This window comes from Pseudorca crassidens, chromosome X (assembly GCF_039906515.1).
Source record: "Pseudorca crassidens isolate mPseCra1 chromosome X, mPseCra1.hap1, whole genome shotgun sequence".
Taxonomy (NCBI): Eukaryota; Metazoa; Chordata; class Mammalia; order Artiodactyla; family Delphinidae; genus Pseudorca; species Pseudorca crassidens.
The window spans coordinates 67,218,915-67,234,584 of NC_090317.1; the positions used below are offsets into that span (position 1 = coordinate 67,218,915).

Sequence of the window (15,670 nt, forward strand, 5' to 3'; positions counted from 1 at the left end):
AGTGGGATTTATCTCAGGGATGCAAGGATTCTTCAATATATGCAAATCAATCAATGTGATACACCATATTAACAAATTGAAAAATAAAAACCATAGGATCATCTCAATGGATGCAGAAAAAGCTTTTGACAAAATTCAACACCCATTTAGGACAAAAACTCTCCAGAAAGTGGGCAGAGAGGGAACCTACCTCAACATAATAAAGGCCATATACGACAAACCCACAGCAAACATCATTCTCAATGGTGAAAAACTGAAACCATTTCCTCTAAGATCAGGAACAAGAGAAGGATGACCGCTCTTGCCACTATTATTCAACACAGTTTTGGAAGTCCTAGCCACGGCAATCAGAGAAGAAAAAGAAATAAAAGGAATATAAATTGGAAAAGAAGAAGTAAAACTGTCACTGTTTGCCAATGACATGATACTCTACATAGAGAATCCTAAAGATGCTACCAGAAAACTACTAGAGCTAAACAATGAATTTGGTAAAGTAGCAGGATACAAAATTAATGGACAGAAATCTCTTGCATTCCTATACACTGACAACAAAAGATCAGAAAGATAAATTGAGGAAACACTCCCATTTACCATTGCAAGAAAAAGAATAGAATACCTAGGAATAAACCTACCTAGGGAAACAAAAGACCTGTATGCAGAAAACTATAAGACAGTGATGAAAGAAATTAAAGATGATACAAACAGATGGACAGATACACCATGTTCTTGGATTGGAAGAATCAATATTGTGAAAATGACTATACTACCCAAAGTAATCTACAGATTCAATGCAATCTCTATCAAATTACCAATAGCATTTTTTTACAGAACTAGAACAAAAAATCTTAATATTTGTATGGAGACACAAAAGACCCCTTATAGCCAAAGTAGTCTTGAGGGAAAAAAACGGAGCTGGAGGAATCGGGCTCCTTGACTTCAGACTATACTATAAAGGGACAGTAATCAAGACAATATGGTACTGGCACAAAAACATAAATATAGATCAATGGAACAGGATAGAAAGCCCAGAGATAAACCCACACACCTATGGTTAACTAATCTATGACAAAGGAGACAAGGATATACAGTGGAGAAAAGACAGTGTCTTCAATAATTGGTGCTGGGAAAACTGGACAGCTACATGTAAAAGAATGAAACTAGAACACTCCCTAACACCATACACAAAAATAAACTCAAAATGGATTAAAGACCTAAATGTAAGACCAGATACTATAAAACTCTTAGAGGAAAACACAGGAAGAACACTCTTTGACATAAATCGCAGCAAGATCTTTTTTGATCCACCTCTTAGAGTAATGGAAATAAAAACAAAAATAAACAAATGGGACCGAATGATAGTTAAAAGCTTTTGCAAATCAAAGGAAACTACAAACAAGACACAAAGACAACCCTCAGAATGGGAGAAAATATTTGCAATGAAGCAAGTGACAAAGGATTAATCTCCGAAATATACAAGCAGCTCATGCAGCTCAGTATCAAGAAAAACAGGGCTTCCCTGGTGGCACAGTGGTTGAGAGTCCGCCTGTCGATGCAGGGGACACAGGTTCGTGCCCCAGTCCGGGAGGATCCCAAATGCCACGGAGTGGCTAGGCCCGTGAGCCATGGCCACTGAGCCTGCACGTCCAGAGCCTGTGCTCCACAATGGCAGAGGCCGCAGCAGTGAGAGGTCCGCGTACCGCAAAAAAAAAAAAAAAAAATCAAGAAAAACAAAGAACCCAATCCAAAAATGGGCAGAAGACCTAAATAGACATTTCTCCAAAGAAGATATACAGATGGCCAACAAACACATGAGAGGATGTTCAATATCACTAATCATTAGAGAAATGTAAATCAAAACTACAATGAGGTAACACCTCACACCAGTCAGAATGGCCATCATCAAAAAATCTAGAAACAATAAGTGCTGGAGAGGGTGTGGAGAAAAGGGAACCCTCTTGCACTGTTGGTGGGAATGTAAATTGATACAGCCACTATGGAGAACAGTATGGAGGTTCCTTAAAAAACTAAAAATAGAATGCCATATGACCCAGCAATCCCACTACTGGGCATATACACAGAGAAAACCATAATTCAAAAAGACACATGCACCCCAATGTTCATTGCAGCACTATTTACAATAGCCAGGTCATGGAAGCAACCTAAATGCCTATCGACAGACAAATGGATAAAGAAGATGTGGTACATATATACAAGGGAATATTACTCAGCCATAAAAAGGAATGAAATCGGGTCATTTGTAGAGACGTGGATGGATGTAGAGGCTGTCAAGCACAGTGAAGTAAGTCAGAAAGAGAAAAACAAATATCGTATATTAATGCATATATGTGGAACCTAGAAAAATGGTGCAGATGAACCAGTTTGCAGGGCAGAAGTTGAGACACAGATGCAGAGAACAACGTATGGACACCAAGGACGGAAAGTGGTGAGGGGGTGGTGGTGTGATGAATTGAGAGACTGGGATTGACATATATACACTAATATGTATAAAATGGATAACTAATAAGCACCTGCTGTATAAAAAAATAAAATAAAATTCAAAAATTAAATATATATATGTATTATAGCTATTCTAAGAACTTGTAACCTAAAATGACAACTTGTACACAATATTAAGTAACTTTTGAACACTTTTACTGCAAGCAAAGATCAGTGATCAAATTGTTGGAAGAGAACAATTCTAAACAAACTTGGCTTTGGTCCAGTGCTTGGCCTGGATATAGTAATATTGAAACTTATGGATTGTAGTTGTTAGTCTTAAGCATAACTTTATCAGAAAATTCATGTTTCTTAACATCCATTGCAGCCAAGGTCCATAAAGAATAGTAATCTTATGTATTTCCTTTTGCTATTTGACTACAAACTTCATTGATATTAAAATGTGGCCATGAGGTAAACAAGGCAGGAACTATATCTAAGGGAACAAAACACTAACAAAAACTGGTTGTCAGGAAGTCAAGGTTGTCCTGAAAATCACTGATAGTCTTTATGAGGCCTTGGCAAGAGTCATAAACATGGTTACAAAACACATAAGAGGACAAAAAGGACAGAGTCCTCAAACTAATACATAAAACAACAGGCTTTAAGAGTGTCTTACCTTCTTCTCGTCTTAAATTCCGTTCAATGTTTGCTACACAGGAAGCACAAGTCATACCAGTGACCTGTATGTAACACTTAGATGAAGTCTTTGCCTCCTCTTTGTCATGAATTGGTGTCATCATTTTGGTATGAAGTTCATTAGTTGAGGTCAAAAGTGGCATTTCCGATGAGGACTGAGCTATTACTACCAGTGGCTCATTTGTATCTGGTGGACAGGAAAAGATTCTTTTCATTTGAGGTATTCTCCAGCTGCATCCTCGTCACTCATCACAATCCACACCACCTGGCACTGTCAATCCACTCCTTTAAAATTGTAATGGACCTAGAGCCCAGTGCAATGTTATCTCTACACTTTCTAGGAAGTGACTTCCAAGTTCAACACTGCCCATCCCATTTCTCGGGAAAATCTGAACTAACTGAATAAACAAAACTATACATCAATATCTTCAAGCCATTATCTCTACCCCAAACCCGAGTAGACAATGGTTTGTTAATAGATAGCTCTTATTTTTATCATGAATTTTTATCATTATGTTAACAATTTACATACTGGCAGTAAAGCAATTCGTGATATAGTAAGTGGAACCAAAAGCAGTCGGCAAAACAGCATTGAAGTATAATGTCATTTAAAAATTGTTAGTGTATATATGAGAACCTGCAAAAGAAAGCCTAGGAGGGTACATACCAAACTATTAATGGTGGCTCCTTCTGGGGAATGGGGTTAAAGCAGGAACAGAATAACAGACAGATGAACAAACTTCCTCTACAGACACTTCTGTATGTTTGAACTTTTAACACCAATATATCGTATTTTTAAAATTAAAATGCCTTTGTGGACAATGGAAGAAGAGGCAAAGAGTAAGTCAGCAGTAATATTCATTTTTCGCAAAGGAGTGTTCAGAGACTCTTTCCATAGAATGTTTATGGACTGTGAAACAGTGGAAAGCTTCTGTCATCCAAGAAGCTCCCCTGCAGTCTCAGAAAAGTTGTTATTCTGCTTTACTTTATCCACTGCAGTATTAATCACCTCCCAAGAAGGGAGAAAGTATTTCCTTTTGCACATCCATGTATCAATACATGCAAAAAAGCTAGAGTTTCTACTCTCCTGCACAGATAAGGAGGAAAAGAAGTGATGTGGAAATTTCCACTAACCTAACTTGTTATTTCTTCCCCTTGGGCAAAAAACTGGTTCAGGTCTGTTTGGCTAGCCGACAGAGGAAAGTTTGCATAGCAGAGTTGGTTTTTAGGGTGCTGAAGAAGGGCATCTTTTGAAGAAACTTTAACAAAAGCCTTAGCATTTCCCTAATGAATAATGATCTAGACTTCTCAAATCAATTATAATAATGGCTCTTAAATTTTAACACACATACCATCACCTGGGAGATCTTGTTAAAATGCAGGTTCTGATTTAGTACATTTAGGGTGGGGCCTGAGACTCTACTTTTCCAACAAGCTTCCAGGTGACGGCAGTACTGTCAGTCTGAGTAGAGCAAAGGACACTCTGAATAGCAAAGGACAAGATTCTCCCAATTCCGAAATGAGTCAGTCTCTGGTCTTAAGTGGATCAGTTCAGAAAACGATATTCATTAAGATTACGAGAGTATTATTTAGAACAAAGAGGAAAAATTTACCAAATAGTACCAAAAATTCAAAAAGGAGGCTCATTTGCCCAAAGGAAATAGCTTTGGCTTTGAAAAAAAACATTATTTTAATCTAGCCAGGAGCTTATTCATTCTCTCATAGTTATTACTATCAAGACTTAATTTTGAACTTGGACAATGAAAAAAAAAGTTTATACTACCAATTACTTTAAGTCTTGTTCCAGAGTAATTTAGTTCTTTCAGATACCAGAAGTAACCTAAATACCATCTACAATTTTCACACTCTAGAAGTACAGTATTAAATTAAAATAAGTCATAGTGGTGACCCCCCCTTTTTTTTTTTTTGGCTGCATTGGGTCTTTGTTGCTGTGCGTGGGCTTTCTCTAGTTGCGGTGAGCGGGGGCTACTCTTCGTTGCTGTGCGTGGGCTTCTCATTGCGGTGGCTTCTCTTGTTGTGGTTGTGGCTCACGGGCTCTAGAGCGCAGGCTCAATAGTTGTGGCCCACAGGCTTAGTTGCTCCGCAGCATGTGGGATCTTCCCGGACCAGGGCTCGAACCCATGTCCCCTGCACTGTCAGGCGGATTCTTAACCACTGCGCCACCAGGGAAGCCCCAAGGTGATCCCTTTTAGCTACATTGGCATGACTTCTCAACAAAGATTCAAAAATTGTGACCTTTACCCCAGTGAGTGTGGCAAGAAGAGCAAAACCTTCCATCTGCCACAGAGGCAGTACAGGTGTTAAAAAGCCACAATGAATTAAATGGCTAGTTTCTTTAAATTAGCTTTTCTATAAGCTGTAGCCACACTACTTATGCTTAAATGAATTCAAAAGGAAGGCTGACTCTCCTGCACTTGAGGCAACAATCAGAAAAGATTCCAAAAATTTCAAGAAAGGGTTTCCAATCTGATCCTCAAAACTGGCAGGTTCAGTCTAAAGTAATATGAAGAATAAATACATAATCAGAAAATGGCTTAAAAACAGTTATAAACATCATGTCTGCAACTTACTCTCAAATGATTCATAAAATGGTATATACGTGTGTGGGTAATGTGTGTTTGAATATATGTCTCTGTCTGTCGACAGAGAAAGAGAATGATAAAACAAATGTGGCAAAATATTAACAACTGTGGAATCTGAGTAAAATTGGTAAACAGGAATTCTTTGTACTATTCTTGTAGCTTTTCTGTAAGTTTGAAATTAAAGATAAAAAAGTTACAAAAAAGGAAAAGGAATTTGAGTATTGTGTTTGCTTTAATTGGTTAGTGAAGACAATTTCATATACTATGTCTTTTTAAGAGAATGATGAGATTGATGGTCATGATAAAAAAACACCTCCCATTTTTCTCACTACCTCCTTTAACATTTATGGCCCAGCCAGGACTGGTATAACATGAAGGCAAAATGCACTGATCCCTGTACCTCTAGGAACAGGTCAGAGTGGCAGACTGTGAAGCCTGGATCAGCACTGACACTGGCATTCAGAAAATGGGTAGCCACAATTCTGGTGGTATCTTAAACTCTGATCTCTAGTAGAAACACACAATGCAGTCATTTGTTATCAACCAGATATATATATATATATACATATATATATATATATATATTCTTTTTCAGATATATATCATCTTTTTCAGATTCTTTTCCATTATAGGGTATTACAAGATATTGAATATAGTTCCCTGTGCTATACAGGGGTCCTTGTTGTTTATCTATTTTATATACAGTAGTGTGTATCTGTTAATCCCAAATTCCTAATTTATCTCTCCCCCCATTTCCCCTTTGGTAGCCATAAGTTTGTTTTCTATGACTGTGAGTCTGTTTCTGTTTTGTAAATAAGTTCATTTGAATCATTTTTTTTAGATTCCACATAAAAATGATATCATATGATATTTGTCTTTGACTCACTTCACTTAGTATGATAATCTCTAGGTCCATCCATGTTGCTGCAAATTACATTATTTCATTTCTTATGGCTGAGTAGTATTCCAGTGTGCGCACATATTCGCACGTGTGTGTGTGTATCTTTTTTAAGGCACAAGAATCTTGGTCTTTTGAGATCTTCTTTATCAAAGTGAGACTTCTAAGTGAGAATATAAAATGGTGCAGCCATTTTGGAAAACAGCTTGGCAGTTACTGAAAAAGTTAAACATATTCACCATATGACCTAGAAATTCCACTCCTAGTATATACCCAGGAGAAATAAAAAAATATATTCATGCAAAATCTTGTAACAAATGCTCATCACAACATTATTCATGATAGCCAAGGAGTGGAAACAACCCAAATCTCCATCAACTGATGAATGGAGAGACAAAATGAGGTATATGCATACAATGGTATACTATTCAGCAGTAAAAAGGAATGAAGTACTGATACATATCACAAACATGGATGAACGTTTGTTATCTTGAAAACATTATGCTAAGTGAAATACGTTAAATACAAAGGGACAAATATTCTGACTCCACTTATATGGTACTTAGAGTTGTCAAATTCATAAAGCCAGAAAACAGAACAGTAGATAAAAGGGGCTGGGCTAGGGGGAGGTGAAGGGGAAATGGGGAGTGACTGCTAACCAGTATGAGGTTTCTTTGGGAGGCTGATAAAAATGTTCTAAAATTACATAATGGTAATGGCTGCAAATTCCTATGAATATACTAATAACCACTGGATTGTGTACTTTAAAAGGGTAAATTTATGGTATGTGAACTACATCTTGACTTTAAGAAATGACAGTTCTATAATTTCTACCATTTGTCATGAACATGAAAATTAAGAATGCTTACATCTCTGGGTCCTTTTCCACTGACACTTATCTACCATAATAATTTGAGCATGTGACTAATTTTTTATGCTTCTCAGTTTTAGTGAGCTTGAAAAGAGAACACTGCTATTTGATATCTTTCATTCTGATCAGAAGAGCAAAGGTTAATGACATTGTCTAGAAATTAGTTATTCAACTTTTCCATTGTTATTTACAGCAAGAAATTTCATTTAGGGAATTTCCAGTTTAATTCAAGGTAAGGTTCAATTCTAGTTTAAAACAAGTTCACATGGGCAAATTCCATTGGATATACATCTTTGGTTTTAGTTCAAAGTAAGTGCTGCCAGGAAACAGGAAGACTTTGGGCCAGTTCTAGAGTCAGGTTCATTTGAATGCCTAAATTCAAAACTACAGTTAAAATTCTATTATTTATTTCTACTTTTTTCTTTTTAAAATAACATTTGCTTCTCCTATATTATATATACAAAAATACATACAAACAAACATACATACATCCTTGTCACACACACACACACAAACTTAAAATACATAAGAAAGCAAATTGAAAACAAAATATCACCTTTATCCTACCACTCACAAATAACTACACTCACAAATAACTACTGTTAAAATTTAGTTCATGTCCTACCAGGAATTTTATTCATTCATATACATAAATAACGTATACATGGTATAAATCCTTATACATGTGTTTATAAAATTTTGATCATACTGAACATACAGCTTTTTTGCTTGCTTTTTTTTCAGTTAACAAAATATCTCAGACACTTTCCCGTGGCATTAAGTATCTTCAATACCATAATTTTTTATGGCTGCTTAGCATTTCATCATATGAAGGTATCATGCTTTATTTAATGTTTCTAGTTTTTAAATATTATAAATAATTAGGCAAACATCCTTATGCATCCTTGTATACACTGCTACTTCCATATGTCTTATTTCCAAAAAGTGGAATAGCAGTGCCTATTACTCATTTCTCATTGATAAACGCCAAAAGAACCAGCAAAGTGTTAATAAAAGAACATTAAAGGAATCAAAGAAAAAAATGATATTACCTGACAAGGAAGCATCAAATCCCATGTCTTCTATTGCTTCTCTCAAGGTTTCTGGACAGGTTAGTAAAGGATCATACTCAACAGTCCCTTTGCCATTTGCAAGTGATACTCGTATGGATTTTACACCTGCCTTTTTTAATATGACACCCTCAATAGACTGCACACAAGAATTACAAGTCATGCCATCAATGTTTATCACGGTTTCTTGAGTCAGAGGTTGGCTAACTATGTTCAAAGGACTCTTTTGAAGAGATGAGCTGGAGGGAGAGTTTGAAGTACTCTCAATTTCATTTGTACTACTAACTCTATATTGCCCTGGTGATATGGCCTCTATTGCTCTTCTCAGAGTTTCTGGAGTGACTAAACTTGCCTTGTACTTTACTGTGGCAGTTCTATTCTCTAAAGAAACGACTACACTGCTTACATACTGGAGTGTAGATAAAGCACTTTCAATATGTGACACACATGATTTACAGTGCATGCCATCTATGATGAAAATGACTGTTGAATTATTGGTATATGATGGACTCCTTTGCTGTGATCCTTCTGAGAATTTGACTGGTGTGTTCTTTAGACGTTCTATATCAATAGCTCCCAGTTTGAGGTACTTGGGCTGTTTTTTGATGAATGCTGGAAAGCCCACAGCTTCAATCTGCTTTTTTATTTCCTCTGCTGTGATAAGATGAGGTTGATAAACAACAGTAGCTTCTTGATTGTCCAGGGAAACTAGTTAATAAAAGGAAAATAATTATTTACTTCAGTCATTCCTGGGCCACTTCAGAAAACATTCTGTCGACCAAATCAATACCATATACAACTGTTTCTCTCATTGTTCTCATTATCCTTTCTTAAAATAATTCTGTTCTTTTCAGAAAATGTTAATGATATGGAATAGTAAGAAAGTAAAAGATATGACCACTACATTTGTGGTCTCCAAGTTTCTGCATGCCTGAATAGAAACATATTAGAGGTCAAGAGGACCCTCGGCATGTTGTGTTAAGAACCCTGAACTTCATGAATCACCACCCTGGCTGCCTTTTACGCTAGTTCAAGATTCACATAACTTTTATTTATAACCATTAACTTTACCAACATTAATGCTGGGAATACACTGTACCTCAGACTTCAATGAAGCAGTAATATTCTAGTCCCACATATTTAAAACCCATGCTTAAAAAAAAAGCAAAAGTTAAAAAGGCCAAAACAGAAAACTAAGCCTCGCAAATCAATCAAACAAATAACATTAGGCATACTACCTTTAATTCGCTGAACACCTTGCAGTTTCCCAATTTTTCCTTCAATGGTGCTAGTACATGAATGGCAGGTCATCCCTTCCACCTTCATCTTCAGCATGACTTCGCCTGCTTGAGCCATACTGAAATCTTCGCAAATTCCTGACATTTTCTCCAGAGTTCCTGGATCTAAACTGAGAGCCGGAACCAGCTCTACTATCTGACTGGCATTCACTATAGAAGGGATTATTATCACCACTGCAGTTCTCTGCTGAGGGGAAATTTTAATGTCTGTCACACCCTTCGTCTTGAGCAATGTGCTTTGGATATGCTCCCATGGCGGAGCCAGTGAAGCAGTAACAGTCAGAAACAAGGTCTCAGTTAAAACTGGGAGCGGCTTAGGATTGTGCAGAACAGCATCAAAGCCCATGTCATCAATGGCTTCCTGTAGGGTCTTTGGAGTCTGCAGTTTAGGGTCATAAATAATGGCTGCATTTTTTTCTTCCAGTGAAACCTTTCAGAAGGAAATTTCAGAAGTCAGTTTAATTAAATTACATGACATGGAACTTAAAAATATCAATCATCTCACCACCGACAAGAATGAAACAAATAGATAGACAAGATGAAAAGGCAGAGGGCTATTTACCAGATGAAGGAACAAGATAAAACCCCAGAAAAACAACTAAATGAAGTGGAGATAGGCAACCTTCTAGAAAAAGAATTCAGAATAATGATAGTGAAGATAATCCAGGACCTCAAAAAAGAATGGAGGCAAAGATCGAGAAGATGCAAGAAGTGTTTAACAAAAACCTAGAAGAATTAAAAAACAAACAGAGATGAACAATACAATAATTGAAATGAAAATTACACTAGAAGGAATCAATAGCAGAATAACTGAGGCAGAAGAACAGATAAGTGACCTGGAGGACAGAATGATGGAAATCACTGCCATGGAACAGAATAAAGAAAAAAGAATGAAAAGAAATGAAGACAGCCTAAGAGATCTCTGGGACAACATTAAGCTCAACAACATTTGCATTATACGGGTCCCAGAAGGAGAAGAAAGAGAGAAGGACCCAAGAAAATATTTGAAGAGATTGTAGTCAAAAACATTCCTAACAAGGGAAAGGAAAGAGCCACCCAAGTCCAGGAAGCACAGACAGTCCCATACAGGATAAACCCAAAGAGAAACATGCGGAGACACATAGTAATCAAACTATCAAAAGTTAAAGACAAAGAAAAATTATTGAAAGCAGCAAGGGGAAAATGACAAATAACATACAAGGGAACTCCCATAAGGATAACAGCTGATTTCTCAGCAGAAACTCTACAAGCCAGAAGGGAATGGCATGATATACTTAAAGTGATGAAAGGGAAAAACCTACAACCAAGATTACTCTACCCAGCAAGGATCTCATTCAGATTCAATGGAGAAATCAAAAGCTTTACAGACAAGCAAAAGCTAAGAGAATTCAGCACCACCAAACCAGCTCTACAACAAATGCTAAAGGAACTTCTCTAAGTGCAAAACACAAGAGAAGAAAAGGACCTACAAAAACAAACCCAGAACGATTAAGAAAATGGTAATAGGAACATACATATTGATAGTTACCTTAAACATGAATGGATTAACTGCTCCAACCAAAAGACACAGGCTTGATGAATGGATACAAAAACAAGACCCATATATATGCTGTCTACAAGAGACCCACTTCAGACCTAGGGACACATACAGACTGAAAGTGAGGGGATGGAAAAAGATATTCCATGCAAATGGAAATCAAAAGAAAGCTGGAGTAGCAATACTCATATCAGATAAAATAGACTTTAAAATAGAGAATGTTACAAGAGACAAGGAAGGACACTACATAATGATCAAGGGATCAATCCAAGAAGAAGATATAACAATTATAAATATATATGTACCCAACATAGGAGCACCTCAATACATAAGGCAACTGCTAACAGCTATAAAAGAGGAAATCAACAGTGACACAATAATAGTGGGGGACTTTAACACCTCACTTACACCAATGGACAGATCATCCAAACAGAAAATTCATAAGGAAACACAAGCTTTAAATGACACAATAGACCAGATAGATTTAACTGATATTTATAGGGCATTACATTCAAAAACAGCAGATTACACTTTCTTCTCAAGTGCACATGGAACATTCTCCAGGATAGATCACATCCTGTGTCACAAATCAAGCCTCAGTAAATTTAAGAAAATTGAAATCATATCAAGCATCTTTTCTCACCCCAACACTATGAGATTAGAAATCAATTACAGGGAAAAAAACACAAACACATGGAGGTTAAACAATACATTACTAAATAACCAAGCGATCACTGAAGAAATCAAAGAGGAAATCAAAAAATACCTAGAGACAAATGACAATGAAAACACGACAAACCAAAACCTATGGGATGCAGCAAAAGCAGTTTTAAGAGGGAAGTTTATAGCTCTACAAGCCTACCTCAAGAAACAAGAAAAATCTCAAATAAACAATCTAACCTTATACCTAAAGGAAGTAGAGAAAGAAGAACAAACAAAACCCAAAGTAAGCAGAAGGAAATAAATCATAAAAATCAGAGCAGAAATAAATGAAATAGAAACAAAGAAAACAATAGCAAAGATCAATAAAAGTAAAAGCTGGCTCTTTGAGAAGATAAACAAAATTGATAAACCATTTGCCAAACTCATCAAGAAAAAGAGGGAGAGGACTCAAATCAATAAAATTAGAAATGAAAAAGGAGAAGTTACAACAGACAGTGAAGAAATACAAAGCATCCTAAGAGACTACTACAAGCAACTCTATGCCAATAAAATGGACAACCTGGAAGAAATGGACAAATTCTTAGAAAGGTATAACCTTCCAAGACTGAACCAGGAAGAAAGAGAAAATATGAACAGACCAATCACAAGTAATGAAATTGAAACTGTAAATAAAAATCTCCCCAACAAACAAAAGTCCAGGACCAGATAGCTACACAGGTGAATTCTATCAAACATTTAGAGAAGAGCTAACACCCATCCTTCTCAAACTCTTCCAAAAACTTGCAGAGGAAGGAACACTCATTCTATGAGGCCACCATCACCCTGATACCAAAACCAGACATAGATACTACAGAAAAAGAAAATTACAGTCCAATATCACTGATGAATATAGATGCAAACATCCTCAACAAAATACTAGCAAACAGAATCCAACAACACATTAACAGGATCATACTCCATGATCAAGTGGGATTTATCCCAGGATGCAAGGATTCTTCAATATATGCAAATCAATAAATGTGATACACCATATTAACAAATTGAAGAATAAAAACCATATTAAAAAAAGGAACGAAACAAATAATTCAAATGGAGGTTCTCTAATAGTTCTTATCTTTACTATTCTTTTTGGAAAGAAACACAAAATGTCTTGTGTACCTACAGGAATGGTAAAGCTCTATGTAGGTATACGTGACTAATGTACTGATCAGGCATTTGAAACGTACATAGACAAAACGTGCCCTAGAATTTCATAACAGAGAACAAAGTACTCTTTCTTCCATCTCCTTTCACAACTTATTCCAACACTCCACACTCTACCAATTCAAAAGTTAATATAGGAAACAGGATCAGCTACAGAAAACAAATTTGATATTAAGTTTAAAGTTTTAAAATGTTCAATTAAGACAACTTTGTTGGCAAGAAAAGGTATAAACATGCTGGCAACATTCATAGGGTTTTGCAGCAAATATTTCTATAACCTTCTAAGTCACTACAGTCTAGTATTATTTTTGTTCAAAATAAGAACATCTTTATTGTTCTGCCTGATTTGATTATAAAAACAATGATTGTATTCTTAAAGCTCAGCAACTGTATATAAATTTAACTACTACCGGGACATCTTACCCTGCATCTCTTTTGTTAACAGGTTACAAAGATTTATGAAGTAGTCACACACACACACACAAACTGGATTGGGAGTCAGAAGGTTTGAGCTCCAGTGTCAATTCGCCAATTAGTCAACCATACTCATTAGTTCTACAGTCTGAAAAATGAAGAAATGTGCCCTATTATCTTCCAGGGTTGTTATAAGGATCATATGAGTAAATAGACAGGAAAGTAGTTCTTTGCAGCAGCAAGTCATATAAAAGTAAACACTGAACAATGAATATTTATCAAGCATTTATTTATTTTTGGCTGCATTGGGTCTTCATTGCTGCGCACGGGCTTCCTCTAGTTGCAGCAAGTGGGGGCTACTCTTTGTTGTGATGAGCGGGCTTCTCACTGTGGTGGCTTCTCTTGTTGCGGAGCACAGGCTCTAGGTGCAAGGGTTTCAGTAGTTGTGGCACACAGGCTCAGTAGTTGTGGCTCGCGGGCTCTAGGGCACAGGCTCAGTAGTTGTGGAGCATGGGCTTAGTTGCTCTGCAGCATGTGGGATCTTCCTGGACCAGGGATCGAACCCGAGTCCCCTGCACTGGCAGGCAGATTCTTAACCACTGCACCACCAGGTAAGTTCCTATCAAGCACTTATTATATGTGCCAGGAACTGAGATTCTCATGATACAAAGCTGATCATGACACAGTCACAGGGAGCAATACTAGAATAGAGGATAGAGAAAACGGACACCCATTCATTCCTAGGAATATGTGTCAAAAAAGGCTTCTTAGAGGAGATAATACCTGAGTGTTAAAGGAAAACCAGAAATCAGCAAGGATACATGAAGCAGAGAATTTATGACAAATGGAAACACAAAAGTAGAGAAAGATGACAGGCTTGCAGAATTAGGCAACTGCTTTATTATGGGGCCTCTTGTATGCCAATAATAGTCTGTAATTTATCCTGTAGGTAATAGAGAGCCATGGAAAAGTTAAGCAGGGGAATGATATAGTTATATTTGCATTTAGTGCAGAATCATTTTGGAGTGACGTGAGTGATGGAACTGTGCTGTCCTGGTTGTGGGGGTAGTTAAAAGAATCTATACATGTGTTAAAATTTACCAAACCTAAAAACAAACAAACAAAACTGATAGAACTATATACCAAAAAGAAGTCAATATTTTGGTATAATTTTAAAAACAAAAAAATTAAGAGATTAAAAATTCAGTTCCTCAATTGCATTAGCCACATTTCTAGCGTTCAGTGGCCAATGTAGCTGCCATATGGGACAGAGTAGATACAGAACATTATCATCATTACAGAATATTCCATTGGACAGTACTACTCTATGTACTACTATACTTTTTATGATAAATCGCCAAACTTTTAAAAAAGGGAAGGGGATTTTTTTCCCCTTTATGTTTAAATACATTGTATCTGGTATCTTTTAAACAAGACCTGGTTTTGAGCTTATCCTCCCCTCACAATTTCAATTTACCAACATACGCAATGAGAAAGTTTTTTTTTTAACATCTTTATTGGAGTATAATTGCTTTACATTGTTGTGTTAGTTTCTGCTTTATAACAAAGTGAATCAGCTATACATATACATATATCCCCATATCTCCTCCCTCTTGCGTCTCCATCCCACCCTCCCTACCCCACCCCTCTAGGTGCTCACAAAGCACAGAGCTGATCTCCCTGTGCTATGTGGCTGCTTCCCACTAGCTATGAGAAACTGTTCTTAAAGCTGATTTTTAAAGCAAAAATCACTTTGTCACTACATGGTTTGCTATACTTTCTACTGCTATAGCCTGTCTTCTATTTATAAAAGACATAAAAAAATAAGGAAACTATGTATATAAAATACTACACAAAAAAGTTGTATTATCCTATGTTGTTTTCATGCTGCAAACCAGAAAACACTTCCTTATTTAGTAGCTTCCATTTGTGTGTTTTAAAGCTGGATCGACCACACCTAGCACAAAAATGTTCCCCT

General features: G+C 36.6%; 1 protein-coding gene across 2 annotated transcripts in view; it reads right to left on the bottom strand.

The window, feature by feature from the left end:
* The window catches only part of ATP7A (ATPase copper transporting alpha), a 142,677-nt gene that overhangs the window by 49,312 nt on the left and 77,695 nt on the right, over nt 1-15,670 (bottom strand). For both annotated transcript variants that reach the window (XM_067723590.1, XM_067723591.1), the window contains exons 3-5: nt 9,816-10,305; nt 8,560-9,285; nt 3,116-3,322 (exon numbers count right to left, since the gene is read on the bottom strand). In XM_067723590.1, the coding sequence (XP_067579691.1) occupies nt 3,116-3,322; nt 8,560-9,285; nt 9,816-10,305 (1,423 nt within the window). The remainder of the gene's footprint in view (nt 1-3,115; nt 3,323-8,559; nt 9,286-9,815; nt 10,306-15,670) is intronic.